We start from the raw sequence: 14,832 nt of genomic DNA on the forward strand, positions 1-14,832 counted from the left end.
CTCCCTTGTGAGTATCCTGTGATTTCTTTGCCAGCATAGCCAGTAATCAGCAAAGACAAATACCTTTTGGGTTTGTTTTTTTTTTAAAGAGTCATTGTGGTTTCTTTTCTTCAACTACTTTAGTTTCTTATACATACTGTAATTTCTAGTGCCAATACTGTACTTAGGTATTTTATCAGTATTAATGACCTTCCAAACATTCTTAAAAAGTTGGTATTTACTAACTGGAGAAACTATAACAGAGTAAGTTTAAAATAATCTAATGAACTTATTGAAATGTACCCCATACAGATTTCCTAAAATCTGATGGTAAGACAGGAATAATACAGGGTAATCACAGGAGAATAGAAAATTCCAGGTAGCAGTTTCTTGACTATCAAAAGGAAACTGTTGAAATAGCTGCAGAAGCTAGGAGGTGAGAAGACCCTGAAAAACCAGGGTGCAGGACACGCTGGCTGAGACTGTCTGGACCCGACATGGTGCTGAATTTGATCTAGGTTTCACACAGGACCTCATTATATGCTCATTAACATACAAATCACACACGCACCAGTGCCATGACAGTTCCAGGGCACTCATATTTGGTGTAAAAACGGATGGCACCACAGTTCTGAGAAATCGCCACCTTTTTCCGGGAATCTTCATGAACATTCCACCCCTTGGTTAAGAAACCCATAAAGACAGGAACCCCAACGCTCCTTGTCCACAGCTGTCTTTTGAGAACACCCACACTCCCCTTTTGAGTGTGTACTTTTTGCTTTGCAATAAATCTCCATACTTTCACTATTTTCTGACTTGTCCTTGAGTTTCTTCTCACCACAGTGTCAAGAACCTGGTCACCAGCCAGGGTTGAGGTCCCACTGGTGTTTGGGGACCTCCCTTAACCTACCGGTATCAGTGGCATTAAGCAGAGCTCTAATACCAACCAAGCAATAATGTGAATGCTTGTGAGTCTATAAAAAGTAGATACTGAGCAGGGCAAATGGCTGAGTCATTTGGGGAAAATAGTTTGGAAAAGGGCCCAGAATTTAACTATCAGAACTATGAAGCTGAAAAGATTATCTATTCTGAACCCTGTTTTAGGGTTTATGATTTGCACAAGGTTGCATCAGGTAGTTTCTGATTCCTAACATACTTCCTCTCTACCGAAAGTCCTTCTCCCTTTCACAGGGAAACAGCCTGCAAAACCTCTCTTCAATTATAAAATAAATATGCCTGAATCTTTAAAACCATTTTGAGAATTGAACAAAGTATTCTTAGGATAGATTGATTTTTGTTATTCATCTCCTTCTCAGAGTATTTTTAAATTGAAACCATGGAAATATTAAATATTAATAAAACTTCTTTTTAAACCCTCAATCCAATCTTTAAGAAAATATTTCAGCCAAATGCATTTAACTAAAACATTTATCTGCGGATAGCTTTCTTTATTTTTATTCAAACTTTCAATTGATTGATTTTAAGTGATGGATGAAACACTAAATGTTCCCTGACTCAGAGCTTTCCCTTTCTCCATCATAAATTGACATTTTTGTGGATCCTTTGTGCTGCAGCATTCAAAACTGCCTTTTTAAGAAATAACAAAAAAAATAGTACTTGCTACAGTCAGCAGATGGTTGTCACATTTTGTTTTCAGTGCGCTTTACCACTTAATTTTGTTTTGTTGCAGCATCAGAGGTTGCCAGTCAAGCATCTGCTATAGCTTATGGCCTAGGACTGGAGCCACTGCTGATGGCACATGTTCAGAGCGGCACTAATCTAAAATAAATGTTTAATAAGCTAGCCACAAAAGCACCTGGATTTTTGTTCTTTAAATTTCACAAAACTGCATGAAAGATTTAGAGGTTGGAAACAATTCTACATAAGGTTTGACTTACGCATTTTTATGTAGTTTAGTATATAAAAAATAATGCCTTTTTTCTTTATCTTTTGTGAATTCCAGCTCATCAAGGTGCTGTACAAGACCAGCCATACCAGCTGCCAGTGGAAATCGATCCTCTCATAGGTCTGTCACTTCCTTCTCTCTTTGCGATTCATTAAGCTCTGTATGGTGGCCCTGAAGTGTAGATTACAGTTGTTTTTCACTTGCTGGTTGCTGGGAATGGAATTTTCCTGATAAACCATTTGCATGCAAATTGGAATGCAATGAGCTGTGGCTATGCTGGTATTTCATCAACTCCCCCTCGTTGGTTTGCCTAATTTGAACAGGCCTAGGACGCGTGTCACTGAAAATTAATATGGATGCTGTAATAATGTGTGATTGAGAATGCGCATGAAGTACTGTCAGGATAATATTGGATCTTTTCATCACTCAGACTTGTTGATGAGCAGGAGCGAGGCACGTTATGATGAATTGGTGCCCCGGTAATGTGATGGAGCTCCTTTGCTGGGAAAATTTTCATAATAACAGTGGGGTTCTTAGCAGCACTGTGTTATGAAAAATAAAACTGTAGTGCCAGGGTTTCATCATTAAAGGAGATCAATCCTTTCTTCCTAGACCCTCTGTTCAGTCTGAGGGGATTAATGTGCAATTGCAGAGCAGTTTCAAAGTGGAAATATATTGCCCAGCCAATGGTAGTGTTAAGATATTTGTATTCATTTTCCTAGGGTCCTACAGCCCAATAAATTGCCATTGGAGGTTAAATTTGTTCAGGGGAGAAAAAAATAGGGAGGCGACCAGAAAGAGCCATTGGGATGAAATGAGCATCTGCAGCAGATGACTTAGAATATTTAATTGCTGTTATGCTTTTTGAGTAGATTAGTTGAAATCTCTAGTTTAGTATTTTTCATCCTTACGTGTGGGGATTTCAAATGTGGCATCACTAGGAATGTTAAGCCTCGATTTTAAAGATGTTATTTAATAACTTTAGAATAAAAACTTACTTGCCTACCTGTGGGGTAATGCTATTGGCATAGATATTTGGCTTGTAATTTTGTCAAATTTTCCAGGTACAAATAAATTTGTTAGAATTTTAATGTTTTTAAAGAAAGCATATGAATGAGCAGGTTTATTATTTTATAATCCAAGATGTTCCCTATATATAGTTACGATTTTTGTCTTTAAAAGCCATTGTTTCAATGGAGAGCTAAATGGCTACCATTAGCAGATAGACTATCAGGATGAATAAAAATAAACTTAAGCTCTAAACCAATTCATTTATCATTTCCCCAAGTACAAACAGAAATCTAATATGTAATTATCTATATGAAGGATAAATACCACTCTGGTTCTTAAATCTTGTTTTGTTTTGAGTAGATATGATTTGCCATATATTAAAAAAACTAAAATGCTCACTTGGGTAGTTTAAAAGTCAGGAAAATAATAAAGCCCATTTGCTGAGTCATTTAAAGCATTATTTCTGAATTTTAGACCCATCATTTTCTTTGCACCTTGACAACGAATGTCCTATGCTATCAAGTCTAATTAAATGAATTCAGCAATTGTTGTAACCCTTTAGGGTAAGCATGGGTAAACTTTTTCATTAAAGGGCCAGAGAGTAAATATTTTAGGTTGAGTCCCTCTAATCTGCAAATCCCAAGCCCCAAATACTCCAAACTCTGAAACTTTTTTAAGACCAACATGACACCACAAGTGGAAAATTCCACACCTGACCTTACGTGACAGGTCACATTCAAAACACAGTCCAACCTTTGTCAGGCACAAAATTATTTAAAATATTATATAAAATTACCTTCAGGCCATATATATCTCTCTCATATATATATCTCATGTATATCTATATACATTATATATATATCTCATATATATATTTATCAGGTCCATATGAAACACAAATTAATTTTGTGTTTAGACTTGCCTGTCATCCCCAAGATATCTCAATATATGAAAATATTCCAAAATCTGAAAAAAAAATCTGAAATCTAAAACACTTCCGGTCCCAAGTGTTTTAGATAAGGGAAACTCAAGCTATTCTTAACTCTACCAGTATAGCACAAAAGCCACCATAAATAAAATACAAATGAATAAACATAGCTCTTTTCTAATAAAACTACATATACAAAACCAGTCATGGGCAGGATTCAGCCTTTGGCCCCAGTTTTGCTGTCCCTGCCCTAGATCAACGGTCAACAGACTTTACACTTCTACCTGCTGAAAGAATTCTTTAACACCATGTATCCTCCAAAATCAATGTGCAAAAATCACAAGCATTCTTATACACCAATAACAGAGAGCCAAATCATGAGTGAACTCCCATTCACAATTGCTTCAAAGAGAATAAAATACCTAGGAATCCAACTTACAAGGGATGTGAAGGACCTCTTCAAGGAGAACTACAAACCACTGCTCAGTGAAATAAAAGAGGACACAAACAAATGGAAGAACATTCCATGTTCATGGATAGGAAAAAATCAATATCGTGAAAATGGCCATACTGCCCAAGGTAATTTATAGATTCAATGCCATCCCCATCAAACTACCAATAACTTTCTTCACAGAATTGGAAAAAAACTACTTTAAAGTTCATATGAAACCAAAAAAGAGCCCGCATTGCCAAGACAATCCTAAGCCAAAAGAACAAAGCTGGAGGCATCATGCTACCTGACTTTGAACTATACTATAAGGCTACAGTAACCAAAACAGCATAGTACTGGTACCAAAACAGAGATATAGACCAATGGAACAGAACAGAGGCCTCAGAAATAATACTACACATCTACAACCATCTGATCTTTGACAAACCTGACAAAAACAAGAAATGTTAGACCTAAAACCATAAAACCCTAGAAGAAAACCTAGGCAATACAATTCAGGACATAGGTATGGGCAAGGACTCCATGTCTAAAACACCAAAAGCAATGGCATCAAAAGCCAAAACTGACAAATGGGATCTAATTAAACTAAAGAGCTTCTGCACAGCAAAAGAAACTACATCAGCGTGAACAGGCAACCTACAAAAATGGGAGAAAATTTTTGCAATCTACTTATCTGACAAAGGGCTAATATCCAGAATCTACAAAGAACTCAAATAAATTTACAAGAAAAAACCCCATCAAAAAGTGGGTGAAGGATATGAACAGACACTTCTCAAAAGAAGACATTTATGCAGCCAATAGACACATGAAAAAATGCTCATCATCACTGGCCATCAGAGAAATGCAAATCAAAACCACAATGAGATACCATCTCACACCAGTTAGAATGGCGATCATTCAAAAGTCAGGAAACAACAGGTGCTGGAGAGGATGTGGAGAAATAGGAACACTTTTACACTGTTGGTGGGACTGTAAACTAGTTCAACCATTGTGGAAAACAGTGTGGCGATTCCTCAAGGATCTAGAACTAGAAATACCATTTGACCCAGTGATCCCATTACTTGGTATATACCCAATGGATTATAAATCATGCTACAATAAAGACACATGAATTGATACTTAGTAAACAAGATTTTATAATGTTATAAGTAAACAAAATTTTAATATGTACAGTATAATCTAAATATCAGAGTGAATTGATACTCAGTATTTTCTGTTTCTAAAAAATACATTGAAAACCCATTAACATATGGAAATTTCACATTGTTACTTTTTTATCTTGAATTTTATGTTTTCATTTTACTTCCCCCACATAATTTTATGTTAACTTTAAAAAAATTGATTACCCCATTTTGCTTTTCAGCCATAAAAATGTGTTTGCAAAATTAAGCATATGTATTCGATTTAAATTTTAAAATTTCTTATGACCATAAGGCTCAACTTTTAAAATAAACTTATCTGTATCAAGTGATTATTACAAATATTAATGTATTATATTATAAAGTTTAATAAATGTTTATATAAAATGAACATTTATTGAAAATTCATCATCATCAAGTCTGTCTTGTTTTTATAACTGGAACGTCTGAGCAGTATTACTCACTTAAGAAAATAGACGGAAAAGAGCTTTGTTTCAACTGTACCACTCAAATCTTTGAACTCTTTCTGCGTTAGTGGCAATTCATATAGTGATCTATCACTAAGAGTTATTTTTATGGTTTATTATTATCTATAATTTTAACAGTCTATCTTTAAAAATTATTTTTAATGATCTACCAATTGGCAGCATGATTGGATCCTCATTCCATTTTATTGAAAGTAGTAAATTGGAAACCACCTGACTTGCAGAATGATTTGATACTTACACATTCACTTTTCAGTATCACCTCAGTATTTTGAATTGTCCTTTTATTGAGGACAAGAAATTAAACTCTGGGGTACAGCACATAGTAAGATTCTGTGTGGAAGGGAAATATGTCTTTATTTTATCTAGTAGAAGAAGGGCATGAGAAAGAAGAGGTAAGAAAGGAAAACTCACAGGAGAGTTCTCAGGCAAATCAATTTCAAGCAGTAGAATATATTAAAGTTGAGGAATTAGAAACTTACTGGTTTTAACTTCTGAACCTGTGTATCCCTTAGGAAGTGTTATACCTCCAGGGGTATGCATATCCTAGTTTGAAGACTGCTTATCTAGATAAATATACCTTAGCTGGATGGGGGACTTGGCAATGTTAAATTACAAGTAAGCACTTGCTTAGAAAATAGTTCATGTGTGTGCTGAGGGGGCATCAGCCTTTGCCCATGGGTACTTTGTAGTCACTCAATTCAAAATTATGTACGTGCCCAAATCTGTTGAGGTCCTCCCAAGAGATCACCCCAATCCCCCAAGAAAGTTCAGCGAAAGTTTCTATCCTAAGAACAAAAGTCATATAAATACTGACAAGAATAAACATGTTTACAGCTCTCATGTGGAATAAAGTACTGCAGTAACCAGTGCAGAAAGTACCACATACCTTGTTTTCATTGCTAGATTTCTTGGAATTTAAAAAAAAAAAAATTGTGTCACAAAACTTCATTGCAATGGGATACCTGATTGCAGTTGGTGGACACTGTCTCTCTACAATAACACTGATATCTATAAAAGCTTTTGTCATCTGCCAGCAACTTCCCTTTGTTAGGAGAGGGAAACAATGATTCCCAACTAGGATTCTGCCCTTTTTACTACTGCTGTCGCTTTCTAGCCCATTAATCCTCCAAAAGCATATGAAGCCTCCATTATCAAACAGTTATCCAATAATCTTAAATGGTTGTGTCCACAGACATTAGCAGAATTTCTGCAGTGTTGCACATGTATGTGTACATGTGTGCCATTTTGTGTGTGCCATGAAGGCAGCAGATCCATCAGTCCTCTGTGTCCCCAGTGGTTCTCAGCACAGCACTGGAGAGTATTTTGAACACTTTTTTTTTCTTCTGTTTTACTTTCTGAGCTTTCTATTAAACTACCCACATTAACATAGTTATTACATACAATGAATAGAATATAAATATTTTTCTATGATTTTTCAAAAAAATGAAAATTATGGTGAAAAGCTTAATAATCAGATGCAGAAGTTTGTTTGTTTTGATTTCTGGTACAATCAAATTTCTTTAGCAGCATAAGAATCCTTATTGGTACTGGAGAGATGATGGTAAAATAACCCTTAGATCACTAGAAACAAAGCTTTCTATTTGGTTGGCCTCAATGCCAAAAAAGGCATCTCAGTGAAGATTCCGTTTCTGATAATGGCACACTCGATGGTATATTTCTGGACGATTATTACTCTTCCCATGTGCTCGGTGTTGCTCTATGTCTGACCTTTTTCTTTGTGACAAACCCCATCTCAGGTGCTCTGTAGCACTTTGAAAACACACTGCCAAGGCTGTCTTGTTTTATTGCTTAAATAAGGAGTAAGAAAGTGGCAGTCTGCTGTGCTTTGACTTTTTCAATTACAGGAATCTTTAATAAACAGTCATTCTACCCTTTCCTTACATGCAAGTGCAGTTGTAAACAGGGGAAATGGGAGTTCCCATCTAGTCAAATTAAAGACCCGTTAAAGCCAAAGTAGTACAAGATGCTACAATATTTCAAATATATGACATTTAAATCCTAATATCTCTTCCTTGTGACAAAATGTTAAAAGTAATAGATTGTCACAACATGAACCATTCTCATGACAATAAATGTAATGAGATTGTCAGGAACACAAACCTAACTGTGATGCAATCTGGAGATTGTAATCTACTTTGGTTCTGCCCAAGAGCTAGAAAGCATGTTCTGTGAATTGTGTTCTATTTTTAAATTGTTGTATGTTATTCTCTCTTTCCTCTAAGCAAAACTTTTTAACTGAGATATTGAATTTAGCTACCCACATTTTTCCAGCAATTGGATATGTTTTCCTACTTGGTTTTTCAATTATTATACTTAAAATTAAGGATCAAGTACTCTTAACTGGGAATGTGTCTCCTCTTCTCCCTCACTATAGGATTTCTTTGCCCATGTAGGTTTAATAGTTGGTTTTCCTCCCTATTCTTACAGCCAGCAATACAGGAATGCACAGGAGGCAAATCACTGACCTTTTAGACCAAAGTATTCAAGTGCATTCCCAGTGCTTTGTCATCACTTCAGACAACCGCTATATTCTCGTCTGTGGCTTCTGGGATAAGAGTTTCAGAGTCTATTCTACAGACACAGGTAATTTTCATTTTATCAATGAACTAAAGTTTATTATAAGTAGCATTGAGAGGCTTAGGATGCATTCTCATCTGCTTCCTTCCAAAAATTACAAAATCCTAAAATTTACAAAATAAGGAAAAGAGGGCATTGTTTTCCCTCTTCAAATAATAATCTACTATATATAGTCCACTATTAAATTTGCTTCAGCCTGTTTGTAAGAGACAGTTTTTTATAGTAGGTTTGTGACCCAAGTTCATGCTTACAGAATAAATGATTCATTTTGAAGGCAAATCCTGGTATGTAAATACCATGCATGAGTATATGCATAATCTTATGGCAAGTGCACATACATGGAAGTGTATTTTCTCACTTTTGTATTATTTAAAGGATTTTCTTTTTCTTACTTGAAAGACTCATTAAGTCTAACTCTTGGCAGTAGATATCTTGCCTCCACCCAATTCTGGATAGAATCTTGCTGAAATCTACACCGTCATGAAGAAAAGTAGCTGACTATTGATTTTATGTGTGACAGGAGCTCTTGTTAAAATATAAAAATTTTAAGTCTATGTATTCATTTACATGCATCTCCCTAAGGGACAAACCAAGCTGAGCTCAGTGTTACGATAGGAGATGTGGCTGAGTAAATGTTTATAAATGTTTGCATATAAGAAATTGAGAAACATTGAGAAATTTAATGGTGTCCCTTAAAATATTTTAGAAATTGTTAGAGGATGAAATAAAGTTATAGTAAATATATAGTTTAATATTTAAAATAATGAAAATGAGATAGTAATTCATTAGAGCTAATTGATACACAGTCGTGTTTCTTAACAACAGGCATACATTCCGATAAATGCATTGTTAGAGGATTTTATCATTGTGCAACATCATAGAGTATACTTACAAAAACTAGACGGGCTATCCCAAAATACACCTAGGCTATGTGGGGTCACCTATTGCTCCTAGGCTGCAAATCTGTACAGCATACTACTATACGGGGTACTGTAGGCAACTGTAACACAATGGTAAGTATCTGTGTGTTTAAACACATCTAAAAATGGAAAAGGTACGGTAAAAATATGGTATAAGAGATAAAAACCATTCCATTGTCTTCCGCAAGTAAAAAATAATAGTAATAAAAGATAAAAACTAGCATACCCATGTAGGGCACTTCCCATGAATGGAGCTTGCAGGACTGGAAGTTGCGCAGGGTGTCAGTGAGTGAGCGGTGAGTGGATGTGAAGGCCGAGGACATGACTGTACACTACTGTAGACTTTATAAACTCTGTACACTTCGACTACACTAAATTTGTTTTTAGAATTTTTTCTTTAGTAATAATTGCCTTACCGAAACTTTTTTACTTTATAAACTTTTTAATGATTTTAAACTTTTCAACTCTTGTAATAACACATAGCTTAAAACACATTGTACAGCTGTACAAAAATATTTTCTATATATCCTTATTGTATCGCTTTTTTGCTATTTTAAAAAATTTTTAGAAAACTAAGACAAAAACGTATAAATTAGGCTAGGCCTCCATAGGGTCAGGATCATCAATATCACTGTCTTCCACCTCCACATTCTTGTCCCACTGGAAGGTCTTCAGGGGCAAGAACATGCGTGGAGCTTTCATCTCCTATGATAACAGTGCCTTTTGGAATACCTCCTGAAGGGTTTGCCTGTGCCTATTTTAGAGTCAACTTTTTATACGTAGAAAGAGGATACTTTAACAATAAAAAGTATTGGATAATAAGTACATAAACCAGTAACAGTTATTTATTAATGTGCTGTATCTTTATATGGCAGTGCAGTAAGTCCTTTTATACCAGCATCACTACAAACGTTAGTGATGCGTTGCACTACAATGTTACCACAGCTCTGATGTCACTAGGTGACAGGAATTTTTCAGCTTCATTATAATATCATGGGACCACCATCATATATGTGGTCCATCGTTGACCAAAAAGCTGTTATAAAGTTCATGACTGTATACTGTGAAATTAGATATTTCAACTGAAACAAAGGCTTACATGTATCTTTATTTAATGTTGTAGGAATTGAAAAATCTTTTAAATTAAAACTTCTAGTTATTTGAGTGCTTTATGGTAAATCATCTTTCAGTCTTGTTAATAATCTTTATAAAATGTTTGAGTCCATACTCCTGCTTTCATATAGTTTATAGAGCACTTAATTTTTGGTTATTCAAGGAGGTTGTTCTTGAACATCTTTTTTATCTTTATTGTTTGTTATATGGAATTGATGATGTGGTTTTCTTATAGTTTCCATCTTTATTCTGTAGGTATAGGAAAGAAAACATCACCATTCAGGCCTTTCTGATTATTTGGGCTTTTACTAGATGTTTAAGTCTATGGGGTGGATTACCATTGAAGCTAAACACTCCTCTTGGTGTCTTGGACATGTCTTTGTTTTCTGCGTAAAGACACAGTTGGAGGCAGTGTAAGCAACAGTTGGAGTACAGTGGCACAGTTACGGCTCACTGCAGCCTCAAACTCCTGGGCTCAGGTGATCCTCCTGCGTCGGCCTCCCAAGTAGGTGGGACCACAGGCACAAAAAAAAGAAAATGCTATTTTTTTTTCTTTTTTTAATTTTTATAGAGACAGGGGTCTCACTCTGTTGTCCAGGGTGGTCTTAAACTCCTGGAGATTTTCTCAAATATTCTTTTGGACTTCATATTGTTTTTCCACATATTTTTTAAGTGATTAAAATAAATTTTTAAACATGAAAATGAATTTTACACTGTAAAATACAACTAACAGAACTGTAAACCACTCTTTTTGGTTTACAGTGAAAACCATAGAGTAATTCACCACCACCACAATCAAGGTGCAGAGTACCCCCAAATACCCTATGCCACCTACTAGAAGTCAGCTTTTTACCCCACCCTCAACCTCCTGGCAACAACTAATCTATTCCTCATCTTTAGTTGTGCCTTTTTCAGAATGTCATATAAATGGAATCATAAACCATGTCAATCTTTGGTTTTGACATTTGAGTGTTTTTAGTTTGTTGACATTCTGTATTATTGTTTTTTAAAGACAATATTAATATTTATAAAGTAAATCTAACTTCACTTTCATATAATACTAATAATTAAAATCCTATATTCACACAATTTTATAGAATTTATAAAATTCTTTCACATACCACTGTTTCAGTCTCACAATAATCCTGTGAAGTAGACAGGTGTCTTACCCCCATTTTTCAGATGATAAAACTAAGGTTTAGAGAGATTATGTAACTTGTTGAAATTTATATAGCTAATAGTGACAGAAGTGGGCCTTGGACCTAGCTCTTTTAATTTTAAATATAGCACACTTTGTGATCATACCATGTTGTCTCATCCAGGTGTTACCAGTCAGTCACTGATTTTTTTCGGAAAATGCTATACTTTGTAACACTAAGTTTCTAGTATGTCTGCCATGTTACATTAGACTTAATAAACCTGATGTCATTCTTTTCCCTCTTTCAAAATACCTTCTAATGTACTGTCTTTAAAACTGTGTGCGTTTGTTGTATAAAACGTACAAATAAGGAATAGCTTTAAACTTCATTTCAGTGACTTAACTTGTGAAATAAAAATATTTATACTTACCAGAAAAGTTGTAGAAAAAAAATCTCAAATGATAGTCCTGGTGTCTTTCTTAATATCTTGTATAAAAACTCTGATGCTAGTTTTATTCAAAATAATTTCAGTTAGGGTAAATATGTGTCTGTGTTTTTATGAAAACAGGAATATTAAATATTTTTTCTTAAGTTTAGCAGAGAATCAAGGGAAAATCGTATGATCAGTAATATATAATGGCAAAGCTAACACAAGTGTTCCATTCAATTATATTTTAGCACACAAGCCAAAAAAAAAAAAAAAAAAATCCTTATTAGATTGGCGGGGAGGGAGGAGAAACATGGGTTGTAACAGGAAATTCTTTAAACGTAAATCATGTTTTCGGGTCACAACCAGAACAGCAGAGGCAACAATAAAACCTTCCCCTGGCAGTCGGAATTATTTTCAGGCCACATTTTAGATTCAGTGGTGCAGAGTCCTGAGCTTGAATTTTTTTATTTGTAGCACAGCTGTCAAATAAAACATTAACTAGAAAATTTGTTCTGTCAAAAAAGGGATATTCTAGTGCTTGTGGTAATATTTGATATTAGTGTGTGGAGAGGTGGACTGGTATTAAAGGAAACAAAAAATAAAGGTTGAGGAACATTTATGAGATTATCAGAAAATAATTTACCAAAAAGAGCAGCAGGTATTTATATGCTGTGATTTATTTAGGAGGAGTGAACCTCAACCTTCGAGCAATAACAAATATTGCCGAGGAAGGCTGCCAGAACAGGAAAAAGTAAACTTAAAAAAATAATGTGTTCCAGAGTTAAGCCCACAGTATAAATTGTAAAGAATAAAGTTAATTTGTGTTAACATATAAAACCCTTTAGATGTAACTGGTTAAATGTCACTCTCTCATTTAGATCTTCCCTGACACCCAGTGTAAATTTGTTCTCTCGTTATTGTCATTAATCCAACCTTGTTCTTTTCTTTTATAATACTTATCCCTATTCATAATTATATACCTGTTTGGGTTTAATGACTGTCTGTCCCACAAGACTGTAAAGGCTATGAGGGCAGGGACCATGTCTGTTTGTTCACCACTGTATACAGGTAAGAAGGCCTAATGCTGGGCACTTAATAGGTGCTTGGTATTTGTTGAATGAAAATTAATTGTGATAACTTTTTGGAAAACAATCAAAACACTAAAAATTTTAAAAAGGAAACACCGTGACTGAATGCATGTTTCCTTACACTGACATTGGAGAAACAGAGCAGTGACTTCAACTCATGAGAATTAACATGTGACTCTTGTAAAATTCTGCCCCTATATTTAATCCATCCCATCTTTACAGCTAAATTTTTTCCCTTTGTCCTCACATGAGTTGGAAATTAAGTTACCAAGTGAATAGCTGTTCTTTGCAAGCCTCCTGCTGCATGAAGAACACCTGGGTTTCCTCTGTGTTGTCTACCTCAAATACCTGGTTAGTTATTTCACTCATCCTCACTCCTACAACCCACTGTGTTGGGTTTCAAATCTGAAATAAGCCTGCCCGTACGTAATCTATTTAAATCACACCTATATTTTATGTGCTCTCAGCATTTAGGCATAGGCTAAAGCAGAAGTCATATATATTCTCTATGATCACATCACTATATGATATATTCAGTTTCTTTCAGTAGTTAAAATACATGGATTTAACCTTTGATTTTTCTAGTTATTAATAAGACTGCTTTCAGCTACCTAACTTTTTTGTCTTATCCTATGTAAGGCCTGCCTGTACTCTGATCCTCGCCAATTTACCACTGAACCTCCACATTCTGTTTGTCATGTAAATTGGAAATGAAGTAAAAATTATTACATATTTCATATTTAATTTGCTCTTCATTTTTTTAAATTCTTGAAAGTCTTGAATTCTTCTTTATTTATTGATATAAGCTTATTTTTTAATGAAATGTTTTGGTGTCAACTTAAAAGGTTGAAGAAATTCAAAAGTGAACATCTTGAACGTTTAGCAGTTAGAGACACTTGCTTTGAAGTCTGCTCTCCCTTAATCACAGGAGAAAAAAAGTACTATATTAGTTTTGCAACTTGAGATTGAAATGAATCTGATTTTAAATTTATTAGAAGTAGGCTATATGCAAGACTGCCACTCATGAATGAAAACATATATTTGACTTTTCCATCTGATTTAGATAATATTTCAGAATTTTATTTCTAAATTTTCAGCCTTCATAATAAGCCTTAGGTTTATTAAAATCAACAATTTTAAAAATTTAATGTAAATATTATATTTATTATCTTGGAAAGTTAAATACACTTGATATGCCAGTACTTGAGACCTTAACCATTTAAGAAGTTTACAGTGTATTCCAGGTTAAATACATAAACTATTTAGGCATATTTAATTTTCAGCTTAGTAGCCTTTTTTTCCTTGAACGTCGGAATTATAATCAAAATATAAAAACTTATTTAAAAAAAAGCCATGCTGAATATTAAGGGTAGACATTGTATGACATTCATCTGTAGACTCTGTAGACATTTCAAAGCAAATATGTTAGCTGGAAACTCTAAAGATGGAATGGGGGTGTTGTCATAGATACTTAATTCTTTAGACAAGTTTGTGTGAATTATTACCACCGTACCTGGTAAACAAAGATTCTTAAAGGGTGAGGGCTTTACTGTTTTTCTGACACCTTTACATGAACAACTGTTCTGTGTTTGAAGGCTTAGATATATAGTAAGTTTACTGGGTTTCTCTCCATTGTCCCCAA

The 14,832-nt window shown here is 34.6% G+C and overlaps 1 protein-coding gene across 7 annotated transcripts in view; it reads left to right on the top strand.

The window, feature by feature from the left end:
- LOC105463467 (LPS responsive beige-like anchor protein) overlaps positions 1 to 14,832 on the top strand; it is a 770,029-nt gene that overhangs the window by 717,528 nt on the left and 37,669 nt on the right. For all 7 annotated transcript variants that reach the window (XM_011710554.3, XM_071092575.1, XM_011710553.3 and 4 more), the window contains 2 exons: positions 1,943 to 2,005; positions 8,351 to 8,506. In XM_011710554.3, coding sequence (XP_011708856.2) covers positions 1,943 to 2,005; positions 8,351 to 8,506 — 219 coding nt within the window. The remainder of the gene's footprint in view (positions 1 to 1,942; positions 2,006 to 8,350; positions 8,507 to 14,832) is intronic.

This window comes from Macaca nemestrina, chromosome 3, assembly GCF_043159975.1.
Source record: "Macaca nemestrina isolate mMacNem1 chromosome 3, mMacNem.hap1, whole genome shotgun sequence".
NCBI classification, from domain to species: Eukaryota; Metazoa; Chordata; class Mammalia; order Primates; family Cercopithecidae; genus Macaca; species Macaca nemestrina.